Source organism: Chiloscyllium plagiosum, chromosome 8 (genome assembly GCF_004010195.1).
Source record: "Chiloscyllium plagiosum isolate BGI_BamShark_2017 chromosome 8, ASM401019v2, whole genome shotgun sequence".
NCBI classification, from domain to species: domain Eukaryota; kingdom Metazoa; phylum Chordata; class Chondrichthyes; order Orectolobiformes; family Hemiscylliidae; genus Chiloscyllium; species Chiloscyllium plagiosum.
Genome location: NC_057717.1, coordinates 69,509,905 through 69,522,043, shown reverse-complemented (window position 1 = coordinate 69,522,043; position 12,139 = coordinate 69,509,905). Strand labels below are relative to the sequence as shown.

Here is a 12,139-nt window from a genome sequence, read left to right as displayed (position 1 = left end):
GGGGGGTAGATATTGGACTGAAGTTAGGGGTAGGTTCTTCACTCAGCGAGTCGTAAGTTCATGGAATGCCCTGCCAGTAGCAGTGGTGGACTCTCCCTCTTTATGGGCATTTAAGCGGGCATTGGATAGGTATATGGAGGATAGTGGGTTAGTATAGGTTAGGTGGGCTTGGATCGGCGCAACATCGAGGGCCAAAGGGCCTGTACTGCGCTGTATTCTTCTATGTTCTATGTTCTATGTTCTATATTCACACACACACAAACAGATGTACACCCAGATAAAGACATGCGCACACATACAGACGCATGCACACACACAGACACAGCCACAGCCACACACATTTCTAGACACACGCCCCTACATGCATACACAATCATACAAATACACTCATGTGGGTCCTCTCATGCACAAGATCTCTCTCTCATACACTCACACACTCACATGGCCAGACGTGCAGCCTCTCACAGAGTTATACCCTTTTACACTCACAATCACACACATACACACACGCTCACACGAACGCTCATATCCTCCCCCCATACACTTACACAAATACACACACACACACAGAGAAATTTGTCGGGTGAATTGTTACTTGCAGAATTACATTTTATTTTTCTCAAAAGCTGCACGAATCCATGTAATATTCTGTAAATCCTTTTTCTAGATCAGAATCAGCCTGAACATTGTGTCACAGACAGTCTCACAGAGGATACCTCAGAAGTTAAATGCATGAGCTGGGCCGACATGACACTAATTGTTAAAGTTCACTTGAGAATGTAACTTTAAGAATGTTCTGCGATTTACATATGTAAGAACTGAAACCAACATGTTCATTCTAAAAATTGAGAAACTTAAATTAAATATTTAACTGGATTGTCTTAATTTTCTCATCTTTTAGAATGAACATGTTGGTTTCAGTTCTTTCATATGTAAATCGCAGAACATTCTTAAAGTTGCATTCACATTGTAAACTTTTGCTGCAAATTCTGTGTCTTACAATGTTGTAATCCACAACCACCTGATGAAGGAGCAGCGCTTCAAAAGGTAGTGCTTCCAAATAACCTGTTGAACTATAACCTGGTGTGGTGTAAGTTTTCACTTTCTACACCCCAGTCCAACACCGGCATCTCCAAGTCATTATTTGAAAAAAGGGATGTTATGCCAGGCAGTATTTGTGATCATTAACTCGACCATTAATTTCCACATCACAGACAGAGTGTCGGATGGAGTTTATTGATTTGGGAAATCATTGAAACGAAAGTTTGAAACATTTCCCGTATAAATCATATGAATTACAGCCTTCGAATTAGGAATGGTGGATTTAGAGTAATAGAAATGTTTAATGACAGAGAGGGATCACTTCGCCCATCAGGCCTGTGCCACGTAAATACAGAACCTCCCAACCTACACCCACTTCATAGTATATTACTCGAAACTCTTCAGGTTATAGCACATGAAGTATATATCCAAGTTCATTTTTAATGATTTGAGTGTTCCTGCATCTACTATCCTTTCAGATTGTGAGTTTCCCGAATGTTCCTTGTGAGATTGCTGTCTATCACTTATGTTTTATCCATGCATAACACTTGAGTGTTTCTTAAGAAAAATATCCCTCAACCTCCTCTGCTCCAAATGAACAGCTCCAGGCGAACTAGAATTTCGCTATTACTGCTTTCTTCCAGTCTTAGCAGCATCCTCCGAGACTCATTCGAAAATACTTCCATTCTGACAGTAATGAAGTGGTCAGATGTGTGTGTGTGCCCACGAGTATGTCTGCATGGATGTCGTAATTTTTGTTTCAATTGTCATTGTTCTTCTGTTTTGTTTAATTAACGTTACCTGAAATTGTGTAAACTATCACTTCACCAGCAACTGTGGAAATTACTTGTATTCACGTCAAAATATGATGGAAATAGTGCGAACGGCAATGCGGAGCCATTACAGTCGGGATCATTGTGTAAGGTCAAATCCATTGTCCACACAGACATAATATCCAATGCTATTAAATGCTGGCTTATGGGAAAACTGTAGGCAGAACTATATCAGTATTCAAACAGATGGTGCAGCCCTGAGAATCTTAATGACCCGTTTCTAATAGTCGTTTCTCGAGTTATTTTAACTGTTTTTGACTTACTTATTAAATTTAAGTTAACATGAAAATTAATGCACACATGTTCCCCAGAAATGCTGACAACAACATCCCTTTTTTCAGACAAGATCAGCAACATGAATTAAGAAAGTTAAAACAAAATATGTTTATTTTACTTAATACTGACAATATGGTTTTCACAAAGGGCGAAGGTGTGGCGGCGTGCAGAGAGGGTATTCACTGTTCCCTGGTGTCTAATTACGTTTGTGAACAAGAGGTGCACTTGTGAAGTACATTCAGGATGGTAATGTAGTTATTTCAGTCGACATTGTGCGCACAGAGATCTCACATGAATCAACAATGATATGGACAACTGATTTTGTGATGATGTTTGGAGCAAAATAAAATCGAACAATACAGGAAGGACAAGTCCCTTTCAACTCTTTGAAATAATATCAAGAAATGTAATATGTGGACCTGGGAAGGCAGGAGGATCTCTAATTTAAACACACGGGAAAATGTGAGGCACGAACCGCTGTTGGAAATCCAGGTGGTTGGAACTTCTTTCACTGGAGGGTAAGAGTTCGAGAGGTGACCTTGTACAAGTTTGTAAAAGTCATGAGTGGTAAGGAAAATGGCAAATGTCTTTTCCCTAGGGTGGGGGATTTCAAGAGAAGAGAACATTTTTTTAAGGTGAGAGGAGAAAAGTTTTAAAATGATATCAGCGGCATGTGAGAATGGTTCATGTGAGGAATTCTTTTCCAGAAGAAGAGTTAGATATGAATTCAGTTATAAATTTTAAAAGACTTTTAGTTAAGTCCATGAATACGAGCTGTTTGGGAGGATATGGGCCAATACAGGTGAGATTAGATTAGTTTGGGATTATGATTGCCCATGGACTGTTTGGACCGAAGGGTCTGTTTCTAAGTGATTTCTCTCCATGACCCCATGAACAGCTATCTATCTGTTTTTTTTCTCAATTTCATAGAGTGCTGTAGTGATCCTCCAGTCAAATTTTGGACTTTCGGTTGTGACTGAGACTCTGTGAATATTTGTTTTAATGAGAAAAGGGACCAGTTCTCCAAGTTGCAAAGCTGAAAATTAATATTTTCTGTAGCATTGCTGCTGAGTAGATTTATTTATGCCGAGGCAGTCGTTATGGTTTGACGTTGGCTTTCTGGCAAGTGCTCAACAGTGAGACAAAATATCTTTGATCTACTGCAGAGACTCCAGATGCTTCCGGTAAATGAAACTGGAAGCTCGAGAACCATTTCTGCAGTCGGCTTAATCTGCCAACTACTGCATCTGGCAGATTAAAGGCAGTATGAATAAACTAAAACAAAATCTAATCAAACAAACTATATTTTCCCGTTTGCCCAAAATTGACACATTTCACTTGGCATTTCTTCTTTAACAAGGATGGCCACTCAACACAGCATTCACTGTGTAACAATCAGAAAACAGGAAATTGACTGCATGACAGACATTTATATTAATTCGGGCTGAAAATCAGCCTAGTTAGTAAACCGTTTGTATTGAGGATTTTTAAAGCTCTTGAATATGACGTTAATGGACCCAAACTCCCACATGGCACTAACATTTGTCATTTTCTCAATGTAAATTGACAAACTTGAATTGGCTTGAACTCGCATAACCTGTTGCACCATTCTCTGATTATTGCATCTCATTAAAACCGAATGGGCCATTTATACATAGTGAGCACTGGTGTAGTGTAATGCATAGTTTTCGCTGATTTCTACTCGTTGAAAGTCCCGTGTCACAGTTACCAATGCGCGGAGAAATGTGCTGTTTTTGACCTACATCCGTGGAAATTATTGATGTAATACTCTGTACTTGCCAGACACTCCTGATGTACCCAAACAGTTACCTGCAATGGTTTAGATGTTGAGAAATATTTACTAACTTCTCACCAGCCTGCTCCACTTTATTAGATTCTCTTTCAAAGGTTTACCTGAGTGTTCCGTATCACTGTCAATCCACTTTTCATTTCTCGGGCACACAGCTTTCCTTTACAATACATTTTCAAATATCTATCTTGTGGTCGGTGCATGTTAAAAAAAGATACAAGGAGAGAGATTCTGAAATATGGTGAGGTTCTTCTAATCTCCGTGTCCAAACAGTTTAGTGACATACACACACATTCTTAACATATTAATTTTAGACATGCTCGACATTAGTTTGCCTAAACTGAATTTAGAAACGCCAAATACAAATGATATCTTATTTTGGAATTTGAGAGAAACTTGGAGTGGTTGCAGAAATAAAGTCACTAATTGTATTGTCTGACAATGGTATTGAACTTCGTTTTAGCTTTTTCTGCTTGTGGTTGAATGTAGAATTAAAGGGAGTTAATTTCCAATTGAATATTCTATACATAATCACTTTGAACACGCTTTATATTCAGTTGCATAAAGTGAATTTAGAAACATCTGGTATGATTTACAAGTTATTTTGTAGTGTGGCAGAGACTTGGAGTGTCCAGAAAAAAGTATGGCCAGTTAATTATTTGGCTGATAATATCTTCGAACTTTGATTTTAGTTTTATTTACTCGTGAATGCATGTGAAAATACAGAGAGCTGACTTCCAATTGAATTTGTTTTGTTGTTTTAAACAAAATATCTGAAAATTTCATCTGGAAAATACTTCAAGCTGTTAAATTTCACTTTCCCCATTCAAAAAACACTTTCTAGCAGGCTAATCAGCAAAACAATATCCCAAGATGTGTATATTTCCACCTTTAAGAATAATCTCGTGTAAATATGAACCTATCTGTAAGGGCTGTGCAAGGTGCTACGTGAATCCAGTCTCAGCCTCCAGCAGGAAACCAACAGGCGGAACCTGAAAACCTGCTCCTCCTGATGATCATATAAATCCGGGTCACTGTGCTTTAGTTCAACTATCCTGGATTTGGTTGGTTTAGAAAGCTCTTGACAGATCCGTTTTCCACAAGTATTCAGAATGATTAAGTCAACAATTTTTCTCAGTTTGTTACTGACATTCTTATCATGTGAGTGTTTTTTGTTCATGTCTCTCTTTGTTACTGTCTCAATGTTAGTCTGCCTCAGAAATGTAAAAGACTCAGGCATCATTGTATCAGCATTAATTCTCATGGGGTTTTTTTTTCATTTTTAAAGGTGTCCAGTCGGAGATCGTTTTAACTCAACCAGAGACAGAGAGTGGTAATCCCGGAGCCACCCTGAGACTGACCTGTAAAACCAGCGGCTTCTATCTTACCAGTTACTGGATGCACTGGGTCCGACAGGTTCCCGGACAGGGGCTGGAGTGGCTGCTTAATTACAAAAGTTCATCCAACAGTAACTATGCCCCAGCGATTAAGAATCGATTTACTGCGTCCAAAGACCATTCAAACAACATCTTCGCGTTGGAGATGAAGAGCCTGAAGATCGAAGACACCGCCATCTATTACTGTACAACATACCACAGCGTGAGGAACCAGGGCTGGACCCTTTCAACCAACAGTTCAATGGGACATTTTGCCAATTTCATCGTTAACTGACGGTCAGTTCCCGTTTTAAATTCAGTTCAACCAACCATCTGAAGCACACCTCGGGCTGCCTTTTACAACCCTATCATAGAGGAAACATACCATTGAAACTAACAAACTGGGTGATATCATGGGACAATGTTTTTGGCATGTCGTATGTGCTGCTTTCTCTTCCACCAATTAAATGCTTGGACATGATGTTAGTTTTAATGTATCTCACAGTTCGGGAAATGTCTGGTAAGCGTGTTCTGTCAACCATGCCGTTAATTCTAAACACTATCAGCACTAAATGTCTATTTCACATGAAAATTGAGACCCAGAGTGTCTTCCAGGAAATGTAAGGGTCTGAATCGCTGTGATACTACAGTGGGTCACAGTGATGTCGATAGTGACACCCTCATACAAAAACCACTGACAATGGTTTGTCTCAAGTTGGTGATGACTAAAATTGAAGGAGCGAGAAAATAATGTGAGACTTAATTTAAATCCCATGCAGGAGTGACGAGTTTGGACAAATTTATAAAATTATTCTACTTTCCTCATATTTATGGCTACATTAATGCACGCTGAACCTGCAAAAGTATTCAGAACTTTTAAAATACAATGAATAGAAAAAGTTGAATAATTCCACTAAATAATTTTTTGAGGAGTCTGGATCACTTCTTTCCAGGAATTGATGAAATTAAATATCTGCATTTTACAGTTTGCAGCCCGCCGTAGTATTTGACACAATGTGTCTCACAGTGACATACTGGGGTGACACTGCAATTATGATCAATACTAAAACTCTGCGAAGTATAAAACATTATAATAATTTAATAAGAATGATCAGTATCCACTGTACAATTATAATGTGATGAAGATTTATCGCGACTTCATTTTGTCAGTGGTTCTGAATATTTAGAATAATGCAGGTTTTTGTTTGTTTGTATGCAAAGTCAGTTATTGTGTGACCCAGTCCAGAGAATGTAACGCTGTGATTATCTTGATTACTGGGGCCAAGGGACCATGGTGACGGTGACTTCAGGTAAGAATGTGAACTTTCTCAGTGACTTTATTTTTTGCTAGCGTTCCATTCATGTGAATAATTCCTGAATTAAATGAAACTTAGATCCTGTGCTGAGCTTGGTTTGCTTCAGTTTGATTTTTGTTAAAACTGACAATGGACTTACATTAAGTCTCAGAAAATGACTGAAGTCGTGGTGGCGGATTCAGATGCTCAGTGTATATATTTTTTTTTAAATCAGATGGGCATTCTGTGTGGCTGATTACTTGAAACACCTAAAGTCTCTCAATCAGTCAGGTTTAAGCAAAGTTTAGTGACACCCACTATCTGTGAGTTTTATTCTCGACAACAAATGCCAAGAACTTAAAGATGTTGGAAATATCACTAAACAGGATGAAAAAATGTTAATTTATTGAATATATTCCCTGGGTGCATAATGCTCTTACCATGATTGCATTTTGTCATTTGAATTGTTAATTTTGTTGATGACAAGCACGTTGGATACTGTCATGGAATCTTCTTGCGGTGCTGCATTTCATTCTTTTGATTGGATGCTGCATGTGTTTTCTTTGCTTCTGTTGAAAAGTTGATTGGGTTCTGACTTTGCTTTATTTGATTGTGTTGAAATGAGTTGATTCATCTTGTGGAATTGAACTGCGCTTTCATGCTTTCAATAATCGGTGTTTTCTATCAGCAAAAGAGATTGTCTCTCTGGATGACTCTCAATTACGAATATCTGAGAAGTTCTTTGTTTGAACCGAATCGTTTCTGCATTTGTTAAACGCGGGGCAATATTTTTTCTGATTGATTGAAAACACTATATTCGTTTGTAACTGTGTGAAGACCAACTTAAGGCAGAAACACGGAAGTGTGAGAAATGAAAAAAAAAACGACGACTTTTTAGAGCTTTTTTTATATACACAATCTCAGTTCTCATTTTAAACTAGTTAAAGTCTGTTTTGAGTAGCCTCATTCAAAATAAAATTTGGGACTAAAATCTTAAGCTACCGAATTCATCAGATTTCATAATTGAGACTAACTTATCATAACATTCAATTATAATGTTTGTCCATTGAACTAATTTTATTTTGACCTTAAGGCTATTAATCAATAGATGCCTTCCACTGCTCTACTGTGCACTGCACAAGTTTGAGATGATTAGAAATACTATGCAGGTTGAGAACAAATTGACTTGTTGCCGAAAATGTTAAAGCTTTAAGCTTTGTTCAATAAGTTATACCAGAACCATGGCAACTGTTATGACTTTTTATTTCTATTTGATTTAATTATTCGCTTGTGTGATGGTGAGCAGTTTTGATGGTTTCCAATTTGGGATATTTGTTGTGAGATTACATAATGTTCTTGGTTCTGTTGAAAATGCTTGCAAAGAGACAGTTTTGCTGCAAACACATCATTGATCCTCAGTGTTGTGATTTGGTAATCGTTGTTCAGTTGATGAGAGAATGTGCTCAGGTAAAATTAAGCTAATATATTGATGAAGCTCTTTTTTATTTCTACATTGCTTTAGAAATGTTTGCATGGTTGTTGATAGTAAACTGCTCCAGTTTCCTCATTCAATGCAATCAGCTTTGGAGTTGAACTTTCATTAAACCTCATATTCAGTGAAAGGCCAATCGCAAAGGATTTGGAAATGAAGGGAAACCAGATACGTTAGGGCGCGAGTTTTATTTGAAAGTAACAATTGAGGACTGGTCTAATCCAAACCTTAAATTCAAAACTCAGAACGCAATTTTCTACTTAAATCACAAAGTCTGTCTTGAAACAGTTTACAAGAAACAAGAAATATAAATATAATTTCAAAAATATAATGTTCTAATTTTCTTGCGATTGAGCAAAAATGCCATTACTGTGATATCATTAATCAAGAATTACCTTTCAATTCCGCTGTACCCGACACACAAGTTTACTGGCTGGAAGAGATCGTTGGAAAAGACGATTAAGAAATTCTGCTCCAAATATTTCGATGCAGAACAAATTGATTTCACTAAATTGATCAGTTTTTCAGTTTAACTTGATATGATTAATTCTTGTACATCTGATTAAATTAGATTTACAGGATTAAAAAATGTAACATTAACTGAGTAATTTAATCCATGCCACGCTTTAGATGTTCCCAATCCATGTGTTTTAAGTAAATAGATACATTTTACAACAATATATCAACTGAAGAGTCATTCATTAGGAAACAGCTGCTATAGTCGATTATGTCACCAAGTCTAGATTTCGAATCAATTAAAATAATCCATCATCAACTCACCATGGGAATAAATAATGCAAAATCGGAGATTTTAAAGATTCTCTTCGGCCCAACAAGCCCAAACCTGCGCTGAGCAACCCCCCAGACACGTTCCCCGACATTAACCCCGAACAGTATGGACAATTCAGCTTATCCATATCGCCTAACCTGCACATCTTTGGACTGTGGGGGGAAACCGGAGCATCCACAGGAATGTCACCCAGGCACTGGGAGAATGTGCAAACTCCATGCAGACAGATGCCCCAGGCAGGAGTTGAACCTGGATCCACCGGCACTGTGAGGCAACAGTGCAAACCACTGAGCCACCGAGAAATATGCTGCATAATTTCTTTGTGCCTCTCTTGTCAGTGACACATTTTGTGGCACAATGTAGAATAAAATTATTAAGAACTTATTGTCAGCATGTAATGTTACTGGCAAAGGTGATGTTACTTCTAATCTATTTCAACCTAAGCAGACCATCTGATGCAGCAACATACACAGGGTTAAGGGGAAGGGAGTTCTCAGTTGAAATCCAGTGACAGTAAATTTATGGCAGCGCAAATCCTAGTTTTATTCCTCTACAGTACCCATAGAGCTTGAACAACTTGGAATTGCTATCAAAACATTCTTGGATAATTTTTGAAATGCTACTTTCATTGTTTAAGCATTTTATAACAATCCCTGGTTGCTGAAATCCTTGGTTAATTATTAACAAATTTGTGCACTCTCAAACCGGTGGTCTGTGTTGTCGGAGATTATGTTCAGATCTGGTATAATGTAGTCGTAGTGTCTCTGACTCTGAGACATGTGAATTGTGTACATTTACAATGTGTTGGAGAGGAATGTAATACCATGTCTTATCCGGTTAATTCGGGGGAAAACACATTGAGTTCTTTGAGTACTATTGGAAGTCCACTCACAGAGGCCTGTGAAATCGATTTAATCGCTGTCCAGAATTGGGCCTCAGGAATTAGACAGAAGTTTGGCGGTTTGCAGCCTTTTTCAAATCAATATTTGTTCACAAGCTTTTGGGAATTGTGAGCTGGGTTAATAGTGTAACTCGAGGAGAAAGTGAGGACTGCAGATGCTGGAGATCAGAGCTGAAAATGTGTTGCTGGAAAAGCGCAGCAGGTCAGGCAGTATCCAATGAACAGGAGAATCGACGTTACGGGCACAAGCCCTTCTTCAGGAATCTCCTGAAATCCTCAAAGAAATCCGGGATTTTGACTTGCTGTTCTATCAATACCATTTATAACTAACCCACAATTACTTATTCCCAAAGCATATTTGATGACATTAAGTTGGAGCAGTTTTCGTTCGTATCAAACCATTACTGTGAGTGAATTTGACTGTTCAGTCCAGTGGGATTTTGGTTGAATCCAACATTTTGGTGGTAGCTTTTCAACTAGTCTTCAACTGATATCTCAGATCATCCAGCACATCTTCTTATAATGTTTTTCCAACAGAAGTTAGGTAAACGTAATCACTGTCTAACTCAATAGGAATGAGTTCTCGTTCGAGAAAATATGAAAACATTTTGCTGAAGGCGGATCACTGCACTTGAAATGATAAGCTTCCTTTCTCTGCACAGGAACTGCCAGACCTGCCGCTTTTCTTCAGAGAATTCTGTTTTTATTTCGGATTTCTAGCATTCAAAGTTTGTTGTTTCATTTAAAAAAAGAAGTCCTTTATATGAAACAAGTTATTCAGAGAGAAAATATATTTTACCAAATTGTGAATTGTCAGAAATATTTAATACCAGGTCATCGTTGAAAGTGAGTGATCTCATGTAGAGCCATAATTTCAGAAGAAACTGTATGATGAAATAACAACCTGTTCCAGAGGGCAATGGCTGCTGTATAGAATTATAGAATCTCTACAGTGTAGAAACAGGCCATTTGTCCCAACAAGTCCATACCTACCCTTTGAATAGTAACCCACCCAGACCCATTCCCCTACCCTATAGACCATACATTTAACGCGAATGAATAAATCTAAATTACATATCCCTGAACACCACGTGCCATTTAGCATGGCCAATTCACCTGACCTTCGCATCTTTGGAGTGTACTTAGGCGGGAGTTATTCTGACCACTCAAATAGAGAATGTCGATGCTCCTGTTCCAAATAATCAACAAGAATATTTAAAGAATATTTTCAACAATTAATTCGTTGAAATATTTTAGTAAAAAGTGTTCTGCATCTTTGCTAGCTGAATTCATGACACAATGATAGGAAGGCATGATTAGGAGTAAAACACTCAGCCCCTCGAGCTATTCCATCACTCACTTAAAACATGGTACATCTGCGAGATAACCTTTGACTAAAACTCTTTAACACATCTGATTAACAAGCAATAACTATCCCCGATTTAATGATTCATCTGCACATAACAGAGGGAGACACCATTTCTGAAAGGCATTTGTGTAAGTACGTAATGTGACACAATTAGGTTGTAATTAATTGCTCGTGAAAATAAGTTTTAAGTTTCTGACAATTTCCAACTCAATCATCCAAATCGTAGGATCCCTTTAATTTAACATTATTTTCTTTATTCCAGGGAAGTATAATGTATGATTGCCGTGCTAAAAAGGAGGAAAGCTTCTTGCCCATTAAATAATTAAGAAGTAGTTCACTGGAAATACAATAAAACGACACACAACGAAACTATTAAGCACGTCGTCTTTGTGTGGACACGCAAGCGCCAGAATAATCTTCATTTTTTCTAGTAGTTATTTGCATCTGTAGATAGGCGTGGAAATGTTAGGCATTTTACATCTCCTTGAGAGATCAGTCGACTTTGGCCTCCTTGACTTTCTGACATTTGTGTGGTATTAACATTTTCACAGCTCTGTCAGGAAGTGAGTTCCATGGCTGTGATACAGAAAGAGTGAAGGGGCAATGAAAGAATTGCAAGTCAAAATGTAGTAATGTTTGGAGGAACAGTCAACAGTCTTACCCACACCCGATAAGATTGAACCCTTTTGTGTACTGTTCAACTAAAGAATGAATCTTTGGATTTCTTTGTCACAGAAACGGTTTGAGGTCAAAACATCAAATGATTTCAAGAAGGTGATAGTTTTTTCAAGCTTTGAAGGAAACAATAGGTATGTGGGGAAAAAGTTGAACCGTGTACAATATTGGTTGAAAATTTTGAAACCATTGAATGGGGCATGATTGTTAAGTTTTCACATAACAGCAAAATTGGTTCTATAATTGACAATAAAAGTTATCTAAAAGTACAACGAGACCAT

General features: G+C 37.8%; 1 gene segment (V, D, J or C); it reads left to right on the top strand.

Annotated features, from left to right (window-relative positions):
• Positions 1-2,282: 2,282 nt before the first annotated feature.
• Positions 2,283-5,631, top strand: LOC122552346. The segment is given in 2 exon segments: positions 2,283-2,325; positions 5,249-5,631. Coding segments are annotated over 2 exon segments (426 nt in total).
• Positions 5,632-12,139: the final 6,508 nt, after the last annotated feature.